Genomic DNA, 23,472 nt, shown 5'->3' with positions numbered 1-23,472 from the left:
TATAAAGTAGTCCACACTTGATAGGGTGTCCATTTGCATGAATTGCTGAATCCAATACATATCTGTATGTTTTGATACAGCCTCCAAATTGTTAAGAACCTCTATGAGCTTTGCATATCTAGGGTGCATTAGACTTAAAAAACATGCATCCAAACACCAGAGGAGGTCATCAGAAAGCTACAACAGTTAGGGTATAGAGGAGTCAAACAAAGTGTACTTCTGATCAAAGTGCACAACATTTTGCAGTAAAAAAATGCAACTAACATGAATGTTATAGTTAGGGTAGAACTTGTTTGGATGGAAGGGCACCCCAGACCTACCAGGACTTACACAAGTGATCCGTGCCTTTCAGGACCAGACGTATATGACGGCTCTGGTATGGAATGATAACCACCGTATCCTCAGCTTCAGTAAGAGAGACAGAAAAAGATTTTGCATTAAAAAAAATGCATAATTGCAAATTTTAACTACATTTCAAACAAATTCCAGAAACAAAATAAAGATATGGCAGCAGTGAGTTGATCTAATTCAAGTTTAAAGTGCTCTGTAAAAATACAAGCGTTTGGCTAGGTCAAGTGGTAAGTCACCATGCTGCAAACATATTTGTATCCTAGCTGACGGAATGAGCTGCCAGTGTGGGTCCTTAGGCAAGACTAACGCCTGCTTTGGGGAGTGGCGGTCTAGTCGTTAGGGCTTTACTCTTGGAATCTGAGTTCAAGCCCCACTCCCACAGACTGACACTCTGTGTCCCTGAGCAAGACCCTTCACTGCTCCTTAAGGAGATGGGTGAAATGCAGAGAGGGAATTTCATTGCTCTGTACTTGTGACAGTGTAATGACAATAAAAGCTAGGAAAAAAATAAAAAAACTGGAGAATTTGGATTGCTAAATGGTTATAAGATCAGAACATTAAAGAAGAATGATATGCTACTCACCATCCTAAATTCGCAAAAAAGAATAACTCCAGCAAGTCAGCTCTTTCCAAAGCAGTGGATGAGTTTAAGAATGGAAACTGCCCCTTAAAAGTCTCATAAATTTTGCTGCTCTAATAAAACCTCAACATCTTTCCAATATGTTGACATTGTGTTAAAATGTACAATTTTAAATAATAAAAATGTGGGTTAAATATAGTAATGGTAGAAATATTAATAGTTCCATTTTTTTCTTAAAGGTATTGCTGTTTCTCTGTCATTTTTGAGGGCTGCTGGGGGAAAAAATGTTTCCTCTATTTTTTTTCAAGTGTTTTTTTTTTTTTTTTTTTTTTTGCTGCACTTTTTAAAATTATATCTCAGCAATAAGGTTAGATTTAACAACACATTTTTAAAACATGAAAAAATAAATCTCAATCTGCAGTATGGGGGGGAGGCAATACATCCTTTCTGACTTAGTTCAAAGTTACACTAAAAATTTCATTATAAAAAGGATCAAACCGCTATGGTGAAACAAAACAGAAAATCATCATTCAATATGTGTTTAACATCTGAATCTTTGAGACATCCGTGGCTGCAGATATGCAGTAACAATAATGCAAATTGTAGCTGTACACATATCAAGCTCACGTTCATTACATGTATATGTCGTATGTTTTTTAATTTCAGTTAGAAAAAGTAAAATGCTATTATGAAATAAATGAAAAAGAGGAATATTTACTTTTCCCTGAAGCATGCTGGGATTTGTAATGACCTCGCACCAGTCTGCAGGATGAGCCGTCTCCATTACAGATGCCACAGTTGTCTTCCTTTGCTGTGCTCCCCAGTTCATGGTCACAGCCTACAATCTGCAACACAAGGAACCAGGGAAACACGTGGAAATGTTATGTTTTAAAGAGGAACTGGGGATTTGATTCCATCATGTCAGGTAATTTTAATTGGATATTTATATTCATGGCAGTCATTGCAAAAAGAAGGTTTCCATTCTTGTCAATACAGTCGTGGTGAAAACTTTGTACGGCTTCACTGCTTCTACAGCAGGGCTTGGCAACCCGCGGCTCCAGAGGTGCATGCTGCTCCCTATACCTATAACCTATACCAAAAAATGCATGAAAAATGATTTTTTGTTTGTTTGTTTTAATATGGTGTGCAGAAGGTCAAAAAACACTCATTATGTTTTCCAATGCTGTAAAATTTGTATTATAAATAGATTTAAACAATAAATGTAAACATTTCTTTCAACGAAAAGAAAAAGGGGTCTTTGCTCAGAGAGCCAGAGTGGCAGTCTGTGGGAGTGGGACTCAAACTCAAAACCTCAGGATTCCAAGCTCTATACCCTAACCACTAGGCCGCCACTCCCCCCTACTATTTATCAACAGGTGTGAGTGCATCTATAGAAGCATAAGTGTTTTAGCAGTTTGCTGACTTATATTAAAGCAATGCCAAAGAAGTAACACATAAGAGAGGAAACGGATTCCCTTCAATCAATTTGAAAAATGTTTTTGAGATTTTCCTGAGTTAAGTAAATGACATGTCATTTTTCAAAAGACTGAACAAATATGGCTTGTTTGTAAGGAAGAAATCATATTTTAACTTTAATGAAAAAAAATGGTAGCCAAACAAAAGGTTTGTAAAATTCCTTAATTTATCAATAATTAACTGATTAATCTAAAAATATATTCTTTTAGAATTTCTAAATTAACAGATGTTTAAAATTTAGAAAAAAACAACAACTTTCCTGCACATTTTTAATGAATTCTAAATGGCAAAAACAAGTAAAAATACCCGTACTAATACACTACATGTAGTTATATACGAGTGTGAGAAGAGGATTTTTAATTAATCTTAAGATTTTGTTTTGACTTATACTGTTCTTAGAGGGTTATTCTTTCAGCAAATGGCATGTTTTAGGCTCTGTGTAGCATTAGTCTCTTAGTCTTTTTGGTGATTATTCCACTGATCGATGAATAAAAAAATAAACCTGTTTCAGGACTTGTTACGTTTTTTTTTAAATGGGTAACAGATTACAATCCCTTAGCACAATCACCACATATGGGCCAACTTAAAGTATTTAGGCGTTTCTTCATAAAAAAGGTTCTGGCATAAACTTTAGAAGATGAGCCACTAGGTGAGCTGCCTCTGGTTGTTTATAAATCACAAATAAAGACAGAATTTTCACACAAACAGTAGCTCATATAATCAAGCAGGCAATGCGGTTTTAGACCAGACTTTCACAATTTGTAGATAAATACCCTAAAAAGGTCTATTTGTTTTTCTTAGTTTGTAAGTCTCATTAAACAAACAACCCCTTGGTGTACAGTAATTGATATCTATATCTAATCTTTGCTTCTCTAATTTGCCATCAAAGGTCATTTTTTAACTTCTTAAATTTCCATCCACTTTACTTCTATTGTTCTGTTACTGAAAAATGTCTGAAAGCATTGATTAATTGAGTTTTTCACTATTACTGTCAGTAAAACAAAACCAAAACCACACTGCTTTTCCATGCATTGTAAAACTGTGCACCAAACTGTGCATCTATAGAACTGCACGATGTTACTTCATTCAACCGGAGAGAAAGCTGAAACCATTTCCTAGACAGTCGGTCAAAAACCACATATCCAAAAGCAGTCTTATTGGGTATTCATGCGTAAAACAGATGGTACATGATGTAACTCTTTGCATTAGTCTTCTTGGAATTCTTTCTTTTAAAGATCATGTACTTGTATAAAATGCAATGTAATCCTTTTAAACCCGAATAAAAAAAGTGCAAATGAAAATCTGAATGATTGTTCTAAAAGCAGTAGCTTTCTGTGGGCTCAAATGATGACCTGACCTGACTCTGCTTATTTTCTTAACTTATCACCATATAGCCATATTTTTTCCTTTAAAATATAGCCGTATTTCAAATCACAATTCCTTCTTGCTTTTTTAGACGGTGTCATTGCTTCTTTAAATTCAAAATTAATAGCCGTGTAGTACACATTTACTATCAGTCAGTATGGAATGCCTGCAGCCTTTATATACCTAACTATTTCTAATAATGTTTTTTTTTTTTTTTATTGCATGGACGCCTACAGGATCGTGAATATAGGATCATAATACATTGTCCTGTTATGTAGCTGTGAAACCTAATAATACAATGTCAATGTACATGAAACAGAAGTTAAAGAATTTATGATGTGATGTGATTAAAAATTTGTTCCCAAAAGTAAATTCTTCAACTTCTTTCCCATTCACCTTTAGGGATCAAAATTCTATAGAAACGTATTATGAAGAGAAAATAATGTTGTCAAGTGATGATGCGGCAATAGGTCTTAAGTGGTTTGCAGGTAACTTTTAAAAAAGCGCACTAGAAGGACTGTTTTGATGTCCTACCTCCAATGCAGACACTGACCAGTAGTCGCCTTATTTCACAACTACCACTCTCTCTGCCCATCAGGCTCCTCTGGTCCCTCCGCTGTCATTTTTTACTCCTCCAACAGTTAGCCTCTAGAACAGTGGTGGGCAATTCCAGTTCCCGAGGGCCAGTATCCTGCAACTTTTAGATGTGCCTTCTAAGGAGCTGGAATTGCCCACCCCTGCTCTAGAGGCTAGCCTCGGCAGTTGTGGCCTCTCCCTTCTTATTCTCCCTGGCAGGCTTCTCCAAAGTACCACTGCCTTACTCCTGGCCAGCGATAGCCTCAGCATTCTGCTTCATTGGCGGACTTATCCAATCCTCCACTGTGCTCCTTTAACACTCTGCAGTTAGCTTAGCAAGTATAGCTGAACTGTAGCTTCTCCCCACTCTGTCACTGTGCCCAGCAGGCACCTCCAATCAACCGCTGTTACTTCTGAGCTCCAGAGAGGCACGGCTGGCTGCCTCGTCCCGGTTATGGTGTTCTTTCTTCTGCTGTTCTGACAATTTCCCTGCTGCTGTTTGAGCTCAGAATGTTGTCTACACTTAACTGTATTTTAAGGGGAATTATTCACCTGTTTTGGGCACCAACCAAAAAAACATGATCCAGAACAGGAGAAAGAAACATGTCCGTTCAGAAAAACAATCCTCAAGAACACAACACAAGGACCGGCGCATAAATTGGTGGTTTTCATGACCGGCCATTAACCCACGGTGGCCCATCGGCTGATTTCCAAGCACTGTTGATTGACCTTTGAAAGTTTAATATCTATACATATATATACATACCCATCTGTATGGGACATCTAAGCAAGATGAAGACTAAAAAATCATTTAAAAGTAACTATATTTTATAAAGAACCAAGGTATAAAATATAAATTTTTATAGAAATTATTCCATTTCTTCTTAATGTTTTGGGCAGAAAAATTATAACACAAGGTTTTTGTCATAGCAGTTAGATAAAAACCATTGGGTACTCTCGTTAGATCATGTGTGACATGTTTCATGTGGATCCATTTTGATTTAAAAATCAAATTTGTCAAAAAAATGACCTAACACATTTAGAAGCATGTTAGATTTTAGTTTATGCTTAACCTCTAAATTATGGGGCCATTTTAAATCTGTCACTGAAGAGAAAAATAGAAAAGAAGAGCAATCCAAACTTTGCAATGCTTTCTCTCACCTGGCACACTCCGCTGATGCACATGTCCAAGGACTCGGTGTAACAGCGTGTTCCATCCAGCACTTTGGGCGCCAGCTCCACCACTAGGCCAGAGTCTTTGGCTTTACACTTGAGAGAGCAAGGGTTTTCTGGATCGTTGTAAACAGGCAGCCAGTCATGAAAATGTCCTTGGTATCGCACGTCAGCGTGAGCTGAACACTGTTGAGCTCTGAAGTCCCCAGCATCTGGAGGGCAGTCCTACAGAAAACACGAAAAATGGTTTAAAAGAGCTCAATACGCTGATCAACGCTTTAGTAAGTACAATTAAATAAATATCTCTACAGCAGAGCTTTTTGAAAAAGATACAAAATGCTTTATAAGAAAGTATGTGAATAGTTTAATCTGTTTTGCAAAGAGGAAAGTCATTGGGTTTAGAGTTTAGAGTTTAAGAAGAGCCTTACTGTTGGTGATTAGGCTGAGGGAACTACTATCTATGATCAGGAGTATGCCAATGTATTCCACTGTATTCCTTTAAATAAATATTTAAAGGAAATGTTTTTTATTTTTACTCCTTAAAAAAAAAAAAAACATTATAACAGCTAATAAGATTAGGTAGGCAAGCTAGGATAAATGGTTTGAGGACCCTAACTGATACATGACTGCAAAAGGCTAGGCAAAAACCTATATAACTCACAGTAAGTACTATTTTGTTTAAGGCAATGTTAGAAACCGTGAGTCAGTTTCTGACATTGCCTCAAAACATTTAACGCCATGTTTGACTAGGCCATCAATATCACTCTCCAACAACCTGGATGATGTTATTTCTGAATTATGAAGACTAAACCAAACTGGGTGAACTTTAGGGACCAAGCTGATAATTAAATCTTTTAACAACAGAAAAAATTGGAACAACATAGAATTTACATAGAAAAGCATTATGTAATATCAGCCAGACAGCTAAAATTCATAAAGGTATTAAGCTAGACAGAGGGAAGTACCAAAAAATAAAAGGGAGCAAAAGACAAATCCTTGTTGCACACCAGACTTTAACTGAACTAGTAAAGATATGGAATAATAACATGTTTTTGTAAGGGTTCTGTGTACCAATAATTAAATTATAAAAAAATTCTAAGTTAAGTTGTATTACTAAACCTTAATCAATGCAACAAGATGCTATGATGGTTGGGTTTTCAAGATAATACTTCCAAGTGACTAATTAAACTTTATCTATAAACAACCACTAAAACACTGGAGGCTTTAAAAGCTCTCATTCAAATAAATTATAGTAATTTGTATGAGTAACTGACCAATTAGTCTTAAATAAAAGAAGACAAATCTGTAGCTGTATTTTTTTTATAAAAAATAAGAGTACAAGTTATCTTTATCTTCTCTATAGCAACAAAAATAACAGAGGACTAACCCTTATCATTAAAAGTGAGATTTTGTCCTTCAGATCTAAAGAAAAACAGCTGATCGAAAGCTCATTAAACATTACATACAACTGTTCTGAACTTACCACATTACTGCATGTGCGATATTTGATATTCTGCCCTTCACACGTCCTGCAGGAGACAAAATATTTATATGTAAAATTATAAAAAAAAGTAGTTTTGATGCAGTTGTGGTGGTATATTCTAAATGTAATGTATAGACTTGATATTCGAGTGGCTACACAGTCTAGGATAATAATTTAACTTTAGTTTTGCATCTGTGACTTACATTACCTAAGAAAAAAGTGTAAATTGTTAAAAATGTTTTTGAAAATGCATTAAAGTTGTAAGAAAGGAGTGTGCCAGGTCTTTCTAGTCTAATTTAATGATTTGAAAATTAATTGATTGATTCATGTCAATTGGTCACAAGGCATGGCAGTTATCTATTTTTTTATTTTCAGGAGTGCATAGTTTGGATATTTCTCATACCAAACCTCACACTACTGCTCCATCACAAAACTATAATTGCTGATATTACTCTGCTTGCCTAATTTTTATTGCAGGTGTAAATGTTCTTACAAGGCAATATGTTTATGATTTTATGATTATTTTAGCAGCTGAAAAAAAAAATTTAATTTCGTTATGTAGTCAAGCAGACAAATTCTAAAGAAAATTTAAGGTATAGAATGTTGAAAATAAATCCACATACAAAAATGAAATAAATAAGAAAAAAAAATGTATATTGTAAAGGTACTTATTTAGCCTGATGCTAAAAACTGTTTTTTGTTGTTGTTTGTTTTGGCCTATCCAGTAATCCAGCCTTTTTAACCAGGTTAAGCCCATAGAGATTTCAAAGAAAGGCCTGGCCAAGAAGATAGCAGCACATACACTACAACAAATAAAACAAATAAAAAATTTAAAAGAATAAAACTCTCCAAAAACTCCAACCTAAAACATTTCCTCAGAGACAAGACTGATTGCAATGATTTAACATGACTTTTGAATTATTTGAGCGCAGGGTTGGACTGGGAACGACTTTCGGCCCTGGGATTTTTCCATCTACACCGGCCCACTATAGGCATCACACGACGACCATCACCAAGCTTTCTATAATGGGGTTTTACTGGCTTTGGTTATCGACACGGGCGAGACAGTGCCTGCTGCTGCTGCGTAACGCCCACACTTGCACGAAGCCAGCCAGACACCCACTCACACATACTAGGTCTACAACGTACCCAGAGTGTTGTAAGAACACCATTATAGAACAATACAATATAGAGGCAGACAGGCAGTTCTTCAAGAATGAATCCATGAAAGCTCAGCAGTGTGGAAGCGTTCACTGCGAGTCTAGGTGGCATGTGGGCAATGAAATGCAATAATGTAAACAGATGCAAAACCCCATCATGCACGACAACATATTTTTGCAAAATATTCTAACATAAATTCACCAAATATAAGAAGGACATTGTAGTTTGGGTTAAAGAAAGCATTTCTAGTTTAATTATAATTTAGTTTGTTGCAAGGATTTAACAGTTTGAAGAAATAGGATTTTACAGTTTGAAAAAAGAAAAAAGTTACACCATATGCCAACTGTCACAAGGATGTGCATGACGAGGAAGGGGCTATATATACTGCATGCAATATATAGTTAGTTAACGTTGTATTACTTCTTGAGTTCCTTCACTTATTTACTGTCACAGGTAGGTGCTTCAGCCAAAGAGTAAGTGTTGAGGCCAGTATGATTTAAGGAGAGCCGGCCCTCGCACGCTGAAATTAGGACCGGCCCACTGGGCAAATGCCCGCCATCACAGATTACCAGTCAGAGCCTGTTTGAGCATTGCAAGTGCTTGAATGTTCAGACTGTAATTTCTTCCAAGCAGTGGGTGCTGAAAAACTCTGAATTTTCTTGTCCACATCAGTTCACACTTTGAGGACAATAAATTGTAGGACATCATAGATCGGACACTGTTTGCTGTGACAGACTGGTAGAACATGCTGAGCAGCTTCTAACAGACATGAGGAAGAACTCAACAGCCTCAGGAAGTAAAGATTGATCTGCCCCTTCCTGTACAGGGCATCAGTATTTGCTGACCAGTCAAGATTATTGCCCTGGTGTAATCCAAATTTATTATAAGTGCTGGCCACCTGCATGTTCAAAAAATCTCCATGACAACCATTGATCATGTCCAAATCATGCTTGTGCAGTTACAGAGAGATTGTGAACACCCTCATATTTCTCCTCAAGAATTACAGCAGGCCAAATCTTCTTACACGGAGTAGAAATCATTCAGTCGGTCTAAATTTAACTTTGTCCCAGACATCTTGGTTAGGAAAACATTTTAAGTTAATTTTATCTGAGTGATAACATAGAGAATTGAGTGCACCTTAGCTTAGAAGAATCTGAATAAAATGCCATTTGTCTTGCCTTACTATTCCATAAACAAATCATAGCTCCATAAATTAACAGTAATATAGAAGCATTAGCAGTGAAAGTACAGTGGAGTCCTGCAGTCTGTGTCTGCTGAACAGATTAAAGCACTTTGGATCGTGACTCCCTCCAGTCTGTGGCTGTTTTGCCCAAACTATTGAGCTCACCACTTACTGAAGCGGAGGATTCCTTTCTCGTCAAGGGATGATAAACCACCGATGGTAACAATGATAGGCCAATCATCCGAGACTGTGGTGGAAACTGATTGGATGACATTCCTTATTTCAGTTTGGAAACTTAAGAAGAATTTCACTGTCTTTGTTCCTTAGCTAATCAATAATCATGACTATAGACAACATCTCAAAGCTAAGACTCAGACATGAGTGAAGGGCTTGGGACTTTTTGCCATGTTTTTGCAGGGAGTGGATGTGGAGTGTGTGGCATGGCAAGAACATTAGAGCCCATGACGAATCCAGACAGTCCCTTCTGCCAAGCCAAACAGAGGTTATTCGGCCTGAACCCAAACAAGAGACTTTCAAGGAACCAAGAGATGAGAGACAGGTAGCAAAGATCAGTGTGGAAACTCACCCAGGGACACAGGGATATATAAACTAGACATAAAAAGGTAAAAGTAATAAAAAGAATTTCCCTTTTCATTTCCCTCTCACATTGGAACTTCCAAAGTAGAGTTTACACAGAAGTAGGCAGAGCCAGGACTGTATGGATTTCTGCACTACATTACAAGTCTTGTATTTTACCCCAAAATTAAAATAAAACAAGTAGAAACCCAATCAAGTTTCTTCAACTTGTTAATATTCGCAGTCATGTTAAAAGTGTATAGGCATCCAAATCCCACCCTTTGTGAAGGAGAACCACCTTACAGCATGCGACTATGATGACATGTAACAATCCATTTATATTTTGTTCTGCTCAGATGCATCATGCCTCTTATAAAACTAACTACAGCTGAAGTCCAGTAGTTTGTTCTCCCTTGGCACATTTTAAGACGATGAACAAAGTTTATGTCAAAGGAGCCAAATGATGCGAAATAATGCTTACAAGAGATGTATGTTATTCCTGATGCAAAGCTTTCTTGTGTTACTTGAAGGTTCTTGTCTGGAGTTGTAAGATACTCTGTAGTGCTTCCAAGATAATTAATATACTATATAAATGTTTGAACATCTCTTGCAAACTAACCCTTTTAGCCAAACTGTAGGTACTTTGTGCCAAAATGTGGCCCACTATTTAAAATCTTACGGAGCTTAGGAACTGTTACTGTATGTTGAAAATGATCTTTGAAAAGAAAAATGTAACTTTTTTTTATTGATCTCACCTTGGACAAATTTAGTCTTTGCATTTAACCCATCCCCTTGGGGAGCAACAGGCTGCCGTTGTGTGGCACCCGGGGAGCAGTGTGGGTTAATGGTCTTGCTCAGAGAGGTAGTCTGTGAGGATCGAACCGGGTTCTTGCATCCTTCTCAGAGCTTAAGAGCATTGCTCTAACCGCTAGGCCAACACTCCCCCAACCGTAGCTACATTGCATACACAATGGATTAAAACCCTCTAATAAAATCTTTATTCTCATTGAGCATACCAATTTTTGAAAAGTTAAAAGAAAAGAAAAAAAATTCAAACATCCCACCCTATCTAATTAAACTTAAGTACCGGTATCAGTGACATAGGAGTTGGTTCCTCTTTCGTGCTCATCACCAGTCATGTGTAAGCAAATGTGTTAGACAATTAAGTTGGGACTGTTCTTATTAAATTGATGAAAAAGAATATTGCTTTTTTTTTTTTTAGCTTCATAAAGATTACATGGTTAAGTTTGTCTCTTGCCATGGATGCCCAATGGCATCCACAGCACTCGTAAACGAGCCATGCCTTGGAGTTTTGTGATTAGGCAAGAGTCCTGTATGGATGGAGCTAATGAGGGCCAGATGATTATTGTCCTAATCAACTCCAGCGTATTTTTGAAGTGGTAGTAAGTTGCGTGCACTGCCACTTGTGTGCATGTGTGTGTCAGTGTAAAGAAGCTGGAATTGGTTTGGAGGGTGTTACAGGCCCGTTTCCAGCATCTCCTGCCAACAAAAATCACTCACCCTCACACAAAGACACACATAAGAGGCCTTGTGCTGTTTTTTTTAATGACACTGTTATATCTGCCACCCCTGGCCAGACTGCTGCTCCCTCATTCCCATGCAGCAGTGGGGTGGATCTGAGCCCGTTATGTGTAGCAACTGCCTAAGGACACATAGGTTTGTAAACAGATCCGCCTGGACCCTGATGAGTGCATACAGCTACTCCTATGCAATCACAGAAGGAGCCTAAATCCCATACACCTCTTAACACATCAACTGATTTTACAACAGCCAGTAGCGCTCTGTGGTTCCCCTGACCATAAAAATGCTGGTTTGCCATGGATATCATGAACTAGAGTCCTACAGCTTCTGACCTCAGTGTTTACCATGAAGTACAGAAAGGTTCTGGCACTTTGAGCATGAGGTTTTGACAGTCTTGTGTTTCTTAGGGCTGTTTCTGTGTGCAGGCAAAGCAGATGGATTCATTGTTTGGGGGTGGGTGGGGTGCTGGCTACATATGGGAACTCGGCTGTGACCTTAAATATGATCTGTGCTGTTTTATCAATTTGTCTTTTAAACAGTTGAGATGTTTTATGATCTCACTGGCTGCTCCTGTCATTTGGCTGCTCCCTGCTGAACACCTCAGGCAGAGAAAAAGTGGTGAATTGAGCAGCAAAGCTCACTGGCTACCTTTTGGATGTGAGCAATAGATTCTGGGAACTGTAAAAAAGGAGGAATGTGATGAAGTCACTGCAATGCTATTTCTAAGCCTATAAATGTGACAATATTTCTATGGAAAACATACCCTCTCAGTCCTTTTGTTCAAGTTTCCCTTTTACCCATCAAACCCAGTTATAGTTAGCCACTATGGGAAGCGCATTTAACCTTAATCTTAAAGCTCAGCAGGCTACTCTAAAGATAGAGGAAGAAAGTTACCTTTAGGGGTAAAGAGTAAAATGACCATCCTAACAGTGCTTTGAAACATTTCAGCCCTTCAGTTTTTCTATTTATTTGTCACACTTGTGATTCAGATGACGAAACCAGTTTCCACACAGAAGATCATCTAAGTAACATTAAAAACATTTTATAAACAGGATTTCTTTTCGTGATTGAAAAAAGTTTACATACCAACCTGGTCCAATGCGAAAAACTCTTTAGTAGCAACACCTGGCAGTAAACGTTTGCGACAACTGGCAAGGAGTGGATTGGAGGAAACTTGCCCCATCTTGCCCCCCTCTTTTTTCCGTTAATTAAGCAACAGTTTTTTTATTCTGCATTTCAACGCTTTTAAGGTTATGCCATGGGGTTTCTATCAAATATAAGTTAAGACTTTGCAAGGGCGTTCCAAAAACCTGCACATATTTCCTCTTTTTCTTTAGCGAGTATTGAGCTGTGGATCAAATGGTGTGTCTTGGATCATTGTCCTGCCGAATAATCCAAGGTGTGCTAGTGTTTAATGTCTCTAATTGATGGCTGGACTTTATCCCTTGGTTTCATTAATTATGCCAGTTCAACTAGAGTCTACGAAAACAAACCAGCACTGGACCATTACACTACCACCAAAATATTTAAAGAGCAATTGCAAGCAAATTGCAAGTCATTCTGACAGCGAGCTCAACTTTGAGGAGGGCAGGGAAGTCGCTGTTGTTTGTGATGCAGACAGCAGCTGCTGCAACTCCGACATCCTCATCAATGGAAAGGTTCTGTATCTCGGGCATTACTAAATCCCACTCGTGGCAACAGTAGCATCCACCTCTGTCTGCATTAATTCGCACTTGAAACAAGTGCACCATGATTTGTCGGCCACCCTGGATATCGCAGCTCCAGCTGACGCTCCTGCGGCTCCGGCTTCAGCTTCCATCACTTCTCTGTCCACCCTCTCTCTTTCTGCCCGATCTAACTCCATTTGTCGAAGTTCATCGTCAGTGTACTCGGGTTCATAAAGATATCCCTTTGGCTCTAAGTGGAAGTCGATGTTTTCCTCGTCGCTCTCGTAGTCAGACATCTTCCCCAGTAGTAAACAATCGCGAATCAAACAGGTAGGCCCTTAACCTGACAACAGCCAGATGCATGCCTCGCTCCGCCCAGCTAGGAGCTAGGCGGAGCGAGACATGCATCTGGCTGTTGTCAGGTTAGTAGGCCCTAGCTGTCAGGTCATGGTGTCGCGCGCACTGATACGAACAGAGAGAAAATAGGACCAAGTGATAACGACGTGTGACTTTTTCCACTACAATGTTTTTGGGATGCAAAAATATCACTCTTTTGAACACATAATGTTTTGGGAAGAGAAACGTTTTATTTCGCTGGGTCTAGCAAACCTGCCGGACTACTTTCGGCTTGACCAAAGCTGGACGAGAACTCTGCTCACAGGATGCTGCCAGGGGTAAGTCAGTGTGATTGCATGACACTGGTGATGGGGATGCCATACAGATTCATGTCAAAAATCCCGAACTATCCCTTTAAGGTGATTCATTTCATATGCTCCCATCACTGGTTGACAAAGCAAGTCCTTACAACTTGAACACAGATTTTGGATAAAAGCTCCTCCCACCGCTACTGGGCTTCAAATCAGTTTTCCCAGAATAAAATATATTGTCTTAGCTTGGTATAGCGCAGAGGGATAATGTCTACATTTGTTAATGATAGCTCATTCATGTTTTTGAGTTGTTCTTTTAAGGACTTAAGGTTGGATGTACATCTTTTTGAAATCATTTCGCCTACTTCATGTTGCCAGACAGGTTCTATTAAAGGGATTACTTTTATACTATTTCATGAATAGTTCATCAAATCTAACAGGTTTTAAACTAATCTCTTAAACGGTGTCTGAAAAGACTTAACTAAACTTAGTTTTTCATTCTAACAGCAGAGGAAGGAGTGAAATAATTTTTTTCTCATATGGCAAATTCAGTTGGATTTCTTCCCTAAGTCTTCTTTTACTGTCCTTAGCTGCAAAAATCCAATTTAAAAGCAGATTGAAACTGCCTTTGTTCGTTTATTTTACTGACTAAAGTAACTTTCTTTTATAACTCTTATACAAAAAGTTTGTTGAAAGAAACTTTGTAAACCGTTGTCATTAATAAATGAAATAGGCGGCTAACAGAGTGTAAGAAGAATTTACTCACCCATGATCTCCACAAAAACATTAAAACATCAGTGAATCATTGTTATAGATAATAAGCAATATATTGTTTTGCCAAGATCAAGAATTAATTATGGCTAATCTACTTTAAAGAAAAGTAGAAAGATTATTGTAGATGCTATGATATTTCCACTCAGCGTAACAATCCAACTGACCGAGAAAGTGAGCATGGACTGACTTGTGTTCTTTACGATATTGACAAGAACACAGGAAGTATGTACTTAGGGAGAATGGAAGCATGCAGAAAAAACCTCTGAGAATTGGTACAGAAGCGTACTGGTAGAATCACCAGACGCACGGCTCGTCTGGACCTGCATTTCACCTCCTGTTTTTAATAGCCTCGAGATGATAATAAATAATATACATAATTTTATTTAGTAGGAATAATGGTTAAACTGTAAAACTAATTATACTTGTACTGAATATACACACATATGCTATTAAAATGTTATTTAATCATGCTATAATTCTATGTTATCTCCGCAAATATTTAGTAAGTAAAACAAAACAATTTAGTGACATCAATGCAAATCACATGGACGTTTGGCTAAAATAAAACAAACAAACAAACAAAAGAAAACACACTGGAGCCTGCAGTACTTCACACTGCCAATGCTATGAGAGGGTGCTGCTCCACTGCAGACAGTTTACATTAGCCCTGGCTGGGGTTAGCTTCAGAGGTCAGTTAGTTGCTTGGATTTTCTCGATATTCGAGCCTTTTTCTTAAATTAAGCACTAAATCATTAAATGGGCCGTATGGTGAAGTTTAAAAGTGTCGCCAAAAACTAACTGAAAACAGACTTTTAACTTAAAACTCTGCGCTCCGTAAATGCCGCCCTTAATGCCAGCTGCTTCCACAGTGCATGCTGGGGCAGTAGTCAGTCTGAAGAACGCACAAGTCTGCGCTGAGGCATTCTGGGTAAAGAAGGACGGGAGAGAAAAACATTTGTGGATTTTGTCTGTTCTCTGTCTTTGTGTTCTTGTAAATTAGAACAGTTCCAGGGGCTGAGGCCAGTCACATTCTTTCTTCAGTTAGTTGAACAAAAGATATGACTGGTTCTCGAACATATTTACTTACTTATAGTAATTGTGACCCTTTAACAATTTTAAACCGAGACTACCAAGAAGATTTAAATCCCCCCGAAATAAAAAAAACAAACAAATAGATTTTAAAGTGATAAGATTTAGATAATCTAATTTTTTTTACATTGACTTTTATTTTCAGATCAGATTCCCTACGAATTTCCCCCATATTTGTGGAACATTTTAAGATTTTAAGCACTACATAGAATAATAATTACTATAGCATAATAGTTTGGATTAAGACATAACTATGACTACATGGCAACCTTACCTGGAGCTCAGACATCGTCTTAATGAGTAGGAGGCTCCTCCACCACACGTACGAGAGCACTCACTCCACGATCCCCAGGCATCCCACAGTGTGTCCTTATCTTCCTCTGATCGGGCCGTCCGTGAGCTCTACGCAGCAGGGAAGAGTTTTAGCATGAGTGAATAGTCATGAACAACACCAAACACAAGAGTAGATACCTTTTCAATCACTGGAATTGTGCAAATAGACCTCAATTTAGTGGGGTTTTCTTTTGATTTTATACCATAGTAGCCAACAAAGTACCAGATGAGGCTCTGATCACTTGAAGAATATCTTATAGAAAGAAATAAAACAAAAAAGCTAGCCTAAAATGGTATTTATAGACTTTTATCTTAATAATAAATCTCTAACCTCTCGGCTTATATTTAATAAAGAAAAAGGATTCAACTGAATTAGATTAGCTGGTGAAAAAAATGACCTTATGTGACAATAAGAGAGAAAAATCTTAAGGCTTGCTTTGGATGAAGAAAATATTTTTTTTTATAAAGTTCAGGCCACGCGTCTGTACCTCTCTGCTAATTGCATTTGGTTGTATTTGGCAGTGGGGTAAGGAATACTACAGCAGCACCCAAGACCAATATTATGAGAGGACAGGCACACGTCTCGGATATGAAATGACAGCCAGAAACAGAAGATCCTCTCTGTGTCATTCATCTTATCCTGTTCCAACTTTCCACTCAGATTCCTTAACTGAACCAACCATTCCTGCTTTCAAAAAGGATTTGTAATGTGCATTTTTAGAATAATCTGGATTATGTATGACTGCATATATTTATTATTGCATAGTTCTCTTTCTGGGGTTCTTGTAAAAAATTACAAAGCCAACTGAAAATGCCGCATTATCTAAAACCTAAGCTCAACCCAGGAAAACGAATATAGTTTGCTTTTATGATCAGGGACAGAGAAGTTTTAGCTGTACAATAGATGAAACTCTAGGAAAGAATTTATAAAGAAAGAATCGGAGCAAGCAGGTCCAGGCCAACATGAAACGTAGCTCAGAAGGCAGGAGGTGAGAACACATTAGTGCCGCTGAACCGTAGTTATTTGGGCTGTCAAAAGGAGAACAAGCACATATTAAAAGGTTTCCACATGGTAAAACTTAAGGAAGTTTCCAATGGGAATAATCCTGTAAAGAACAGTTGAACGTGGCACAAATCTAACACGTGATGATTTGATGGCTTCATCTCTAGAAACATGTGGTTCTTAGACTTTCATGTGCAACAATAGGAGGCCACTGAGACAGATACAGTCTACCTTGAAAGTTAGACCCCAAACTTACATTTTGAATAAACTGTATGGTGAGAATGGCAAATATAAACTCTAGCTTATCCCTTTACGGTATTCATGCTGGAATATTCTTTGACTTTTGAGGAACTTCCGGTTGGATGAACCCCTGTTTTTTGAAAGCATCTCTGGTCCAAATAAAGATTCTTTATTTAAGTGAGGCGTTGCTACTGCTTTTTTTTTTGCACCATGTTTGTTCTCCCACAATGTTTACATGTGAACACGGCTGTACTTTAAGAAAAAGGAAATTTTTGCTTTTTCAATAGTAAGGTCTCTGTGTCCAGTACTTCTAAGTTTAGGGTAATCTTTTTTATAGAAAAATAAATTAATAAAGCGATTGGTATATTTATACTGTTACATACATGTCAAGTTTTGGATTTGAAAATACAGGAAAGTTTACGACATCTGCTTCGAACCGTCTGACTACCCTAGTCCAGTATCCATTATATTTTAAGACATGTATGTGAGAAACCAAAATTAATCCAATTGCAAACCAGATTAAGGTGATCAGCTTTTGACTTGCAATACTAGAGACAGTTCCGTATGGAGAGGCAGATCATGCTTTTTTTTAAATATCATTTTATAATACAATAATACAGGAAATGTATGGGAGACTGATAATACGGCAGGACAGCGGGAAAAACAGGTAAAATGTTTTACTATCCCCACAAGAATGGGAGACTTGACAGCTATGCAGCTATAACCTTAGGTTGCAGGAGGACAATTATACAGTTTTTACATTATTGGTTACTGCTTTCAAATGAGGCATTGTCTGCATTAACTTCCATCACTGACTTTGAGTTCACTCTATTTTTTCGTATTTACAAAGTTGCCCTCAGTCATGCATATCTCTATAGCTTGGACATCCTCATGGACATCAGGATATCGATAAAGCTAGTGTTCTATCTTCTCTTTCTATAAATGACACACTTGATTTTGTCTTTTTTGTTTATCCTCATCTCTTTTGTAGACAAGCAGTGATGGAGCAATTGCAGCTGATATGCTGTCATGGTGTGAATTTGGAGGAGGGTTCGATGCAAAATCAGTGAATAAATGCAATTGGCTTGGCTTCCTTGCAAAGGAAACTTACTAGTTTGAATAATGAGCAGTTTCATTAGTTCACAGGGATGAAATTAGAATGTAGGAGTTTGAATTTGTCAGCATTAAAATATATTTCTAAGGGATATGCATTTATTTTAATTAGATTAGATACATTAAGTTTAGACGAGGCTTTTTGAAGCGCTAAAACCCCACATACTTTGACTTTTGTAGACAGGGGTTAAATATTTAGACGTAAAATGATTTATGCTCACTGACCTAAAGAACACTTATCTGAGCTCACACACACAGTTCTTACGTTTTATGCTTGAGAAGTTATTTAGACCTCTTTGGGCCATTTTTTCCAATGGAATGGCACTGTATTTCATCAGTGAAGATAAATAGAGCTAACAAAGGAAAGCAGATAGAATTCAGTAATACTCCGCTGATTATTTTCTTTGGGTCCTGGTAGCAACAACATCCAAGCACTCCAGAAAATGAGAAAAGGTGGTGGGGTTCACATTATTAAAAAGTGCGTGGGGACTGATATAAATGCTTGTCAGCGCTCATGACGCCTGAGGAATAGCAGAGGCGGATGGCGAGTACTAAACAAAGTCAGCAGAGCATTTAGGCAAACATGTAGGCAACGGCGGTACTTTCTCCGGGAGCCAACTATTTCACTGTTTGGATCATGGTAAATAAACACAGGCAGTGCACTGGGCAGCCCGTTTCCTCACTACCTTAACTCTCCTTTGAAAAGCAATCAGGGAATTTTTCACTCAATTACAAACTAAAAGCTGCGTGCGAGGGTGTAACAAGGCCAGTGAGGGGAGAGAAGGGGAAGTAGATGAAGGATGGAAGGGATAAAGATGAACTTGTTTGGCTCACTGCTCTTCTATTGTTCTTGATGAAAAAAAACAAGTTCGCTCTTTGAAGAACAATTCCTCTGGTGCTAGGTTTTGAATAGATAACCACATATAGTCACATTTGGCACCTATGTTGCTTCAATAAATCCAGGTGGATTTTTTCACAGTGTTGAGTTCACCACCTTTAGCATCAAAATAGGACTAATGTCACTTGCTTCTATGCATCATCTTTTAATAGGCAAATTAAATAAACACATTAATGCAATGTGGCTTTAATGTCACGATAGTTTACTCAAAACGCAGAGAAAAAAAAAGTTTTACATTTTGGTTGCTTTTTTCCTCAGATAGAGTGTATTTATGAGGCCATCAGAACTACTTGCATGGTGTGCTTGTATTAGTACTGAAGAGGGAAATAAGGGAAAACCCAAAAGAAATCCTTACAAGAAAAATAAAGAGCTTCAATATTAGCATGCAAGAACATCCAATGAGTGATTTAGGGGAAAATGAAGACTTTTTCACAGTCTTGCATGAGGTCAAACAAATACTCCTATTAAGAAAAAAATTATGTAGAGCATGACAAATTCACAATGATTCATTTGAATGCAATCATATAATAGATCACAACGGGTAAGAGTTAACTAAGAAATAACTAATAAATAAAACCTTAAGAACTATTACCACCTTTTAAAGATTTGGTTATGAAAGTCGTACTTTGGAGGCTAAACATTAAGATATGGGGAGTAAGTTAAGCCTTATACAGCACTGTACAGCCAAGCAATGTGTTCAGCTGTGACAGGCAGGCTCTGTTTAAGACACCTGTCAACAGCTGAGGCTAAGTAGATTTTCCCTTGAAGATGGAAAACTCCTGCAACAAGGAAAAGGAAACCTGACTCTGAAGGCTTCTTTAGCAGACTGTGTAAATATACAAATCATTTCTTTTTTTAGTCAGAAGGATATAGGATATGTACACATCTGCTTAAGTCTTTGTCATATATGACTCTGAGTAGTCACTGTATGTAACAGAGAGCCCAAGATAAAAAAAAAAACATGCAGAATGTTATTCAGAGTTGGATATAATTAGTATTTTACCTATTTTATGATATTTATCATAGCAGGAAATTTGAAGAGCAAAAATATATATAAAAAAAAATAGACAAAAAGGTCCAGTACCAGAATAAGAAGAGCTGTCACCAGCAGCTTGGAAGCTGAGGAGTCCAGCTTCATGTCGTCTCAGGGTGTGATTTGCTGTTTCGAGCTCAGCAAATGTGAATCCGATGCTTGCTGCTCTCCTCTCTGACTCACTCCCTGTGTCCTCCCTGCCTGCTCTCTCCACTCTGGCTCTCTGAAGCATTTCCTCAGGAGTAACATGTGGAGTGGGAGGGAGGGGACTGGGAGCCTATCATTTTTGTGAGCACTGTGTGTGGAAGTTTGGGGGGAAAACAGCCGGTGTGGGGGAAGTGAATCCGTACTTTGAGAAATCATGTTTTGGTACCCAGAGCCAATCGGTGAATAGACCTCGGTCAAGCATAGAAATACAAATAAAGGAGCCAGGTCAGCTGGAGATTTACACTTTCACACTAATGTGCTGAAAGTGGGGGGAGTAGCCTGGAGCTGCTCTGCTTTGTAAAAGCATTTATTCCCCAATAACCTCTTTATATTTTGTTATATTACAATTTCAAACTGAAATAACTTGCTTATAGGGTTCAGATAATTGTTAAAATTATTTTCACTAATGCATATCTGAAAAATGTGGTCAAAGTTCTCATATTTGGTCTAGATGCAAAATACTGTACTGGGAGAGAAACCCATCAACCCGAACCCCTTTTAAAACACGGTGATGCTTTATTTTCATCATGCAGTGGCGATGAGGATATTTTGAAGAAGCTTAAATCAGGATTAGGGTATAAAAATTATCCCAAGATTTTAATATCTAACAGAGCTCTTTTCAACACAACAACCAAACCAGCCAAAACTATTATTCTAGCACTTCTCAAATCTGGCCTCTATGGAAGAGGGAAAGCCACATAAAGTCCTGTTAGCTGTTGGTGACAATTGTTAATATACTGTAGCTAATATGAAGAAGATGATCATCATAAAAGCTTTTTCACCTATATTTAAATTGCTCTGCAATGAAATAACAGTACATTACAATTTTCACTAAACACCTACCTATTGTGGTAATGGCAGTATCATGCTGTGGGGATGAGGAGCTTCAACAGGATGTGTTCTGTAGCTGGTTAAAGTTTACAAAAATCATGACAAAGCTAAAGAGTCTGCAAAAGTGTTTTTAAGTATTGACAAAGCAGGGACAGAATAGAAATGCATGCCACACTTTTCAGATTTTCATTCTGAAAAACATTAAAAAAAAAAGAGCTATATTCCTGCCACTCTACACAACACAATCTATGATGGTCTATCTCATAAAATCTTAATAAAATATACTAAATATTAGGGATGTAACATGTCGAATTGCAAAGTTGTCTTAGGGATTATATGAACCACTTTTTTTTTTTTTTTTTTACCACTGCTGTTCACAAGATTTCAGATTTCTTTCTCATGTTTTATTTATTTTTTTTTTTTTTTTTTTTTTTTTTTACAGTGTCCTGTCTGGCAAGGTGGCAATAAGAATAATTGTCTTGATGCCAAAAGGAGCCCAACAGATTTTACTTTCACAAGTGTAGCGGTATCGCAATTGCCATACCGCTCCACTTGTTTCATGTATATAAATTGCTTTATTATAATTATGCAGGGAGTTTTACAGTTCATATGGACACTGCAATGTAAGTAGAGCAGAAAAACAGAAGAAGAAGAAGGAAAAAGAAAAAGAAAAAAACAGGACAAAAGATGAAAGAAAGAGGAGATAGGAAGGAGACAATGACAAAACATTTTCAGTCTGCTTCAACACCTGTAATGAGATGGAGAAAAAAAAAAAAAAAAAAAAAAAAAGAACAGCACAACCAAAAAACATGGTACGAGATATACAATAAAGCAAACACCTTGAAACTATCACTAAAGTAATATTATTAAGTCTGACATGTACTCTGTGTTACCTGAAGATATGAATGTGGGGTTTCTGTTTGGAAGTGAATCTCTAAGTACCTGAAGCCTAGCACCTGTAGTTGTTTGTGAGGGTGAACTTGTGCATGTAAAGTTTTAACCATAGAAAAAAATGCTCAATAGTGGTTGTGGAGAGCCGGAGAGGCACACCCCCCAGAGCACTGAGTCCAGCGCCGGGAGACCCAAAGCCCCAGGTGCCCAAGGGGACCCCAGAAGCGAAGGCACCAAGGCGGGGCCAGCCCCGGAAATCAGACCCCACCAAGGCAGGAGGAGAGACAGCCACGAGGAAGCCCCCCAGCCACCGCCATGCCGGCGCCCCGGGGAGCCGCGGGGACGAGTCCGCGGGCCCCGCCGGCAGCCGGCCACCCCGAAGTAGGGCCGGGCGCCGAACACCAGCCCCCCCACGGCGCCGACCGAAACGCCCCAGCCCCACAGAGCACCGAAACACGCCCCGCCCCCCGCACCAAGCCCCGGCGACCGGCCGCAACACCCACCGCGACCGCACCACCCAGGAAAACACTAAGACGGCCCCGCCCCCGGCCGGGGCCCATGCGCATCCGCCGCGAACCGGCCACGAGCGCCGCGGGACCCCCCCCAAAACGCCCCCCCGGCCAAAAGCGCAGCCCCACCCCACCAAGACCGATGCCAACAGCGCGCAACGAAACACACCGCGCACAGAATCAGCCCGAGAGCAGAAAAGCCGCCCGGCGCAAAACCGCAAGAGGAGCAGACCGCAGCCGGCGCAACCACCCCCCCCAGCAGCCCGAGGGGCAGCACAAAGCCAGAGCGGAGCGAACCGCGCCGCCCCCCCACCGGACGATGCCAAAGCAGCCCAGCCACGTCCGCCACCCCCCCCCGCAGCCCGCACCAGGCCCCGACACGCGGCCAGAGCAGCTCCGCCGCCCCGGCCCCCCACCACGCGCCGGTCATAGCCACCCCAGGCCCACACCCGCCCCGCAGCCCCACCCGCCGCGATCAGTGGGAACAGAGCAGCCCCGCCATGCCTCCAGGAGGGAAAACCCACCCGAATACCCAGCCAGCGCAGACAGCCCGCCCAGACCGGCCCCCCAACACTACCCCCGCCGGAGCCGCCCGGACCCCCACACACCAGCGGCGCGCCGCCAGCAGGACCCCCACCCAGCAGGCCCGCCTGCCCCCCGAGAAAACAGACATGCCAAACCCCCCAAAGAAAAAAAGAGAAAAAAAAAAAAAAAAAAAAAAAAGGGGCCCCCACAATGCGACAGCGGACACCAGACACCGACCCCCCCGCA

At 39.3% G+C, this 23,472-nt stretch overlaps 1 protein-coding gene across 4 annotated transcripts in view; it reads right to left on the bottom strand.

Moving 5' to 3' along the window:
- The window catches only part of adamtsl3 (ADAMTS-like 3), a 145,304-nt gene that overhangs the window by 33,670 nt on the left and 88,162 nt on the right, over positions 1–23,472 (bottom strand). For 3 of the 4 annotated variants that reach the window (XM_038274391.1, XM_038274388.1, XM_038274389.1), the window contains exons 3-7: positions 15,918–16,045; positions 7,005–7,050; positions 5,510–5,746; positions 1,650–1,776; positions 331–405 (exon numbers count right to left, since the gene is read on the bottom strand). In XM_038274391.1, the coding sequence (XP_038130319.1) occupies positions 331–405; positions 1,650–1,776; positions 5,510–5,746; positions 7,005–7,050; positions 15,918–16,045 (613 nt within the window). Of the gene's footprint in view, positions 1–330; positions 406–1,649; positions 1,777–5,509; positions 5,747–7,004; positions 7,051–15,917; positions 16,046–20,314; positions 20,494–23,472 lie in introns of those variants that run through there. The other variant, XM_038274390.1, reaches the window with a different exon arrangement.

Source organism: Cyprinodon tularosa, unplaced genomic scaffold (assembly GCF_016077235.1).
Source record: "Cyprinodon tularosa strain WSP-4 unplaced genomic scaffold, ASM1607723v1 ctg91, whole genome shotgun sequence".
Lineage (NCBI taxonomy): Eukaryota > Metazoa > Chordata > Actinopteri > Cyprinodontiformes > Cyprinodontidae > Cyprinodon > Cyprinodon tularosa.
This window is presented reverse-complemented; position numbering and strand designations above follow the sequence as displayed.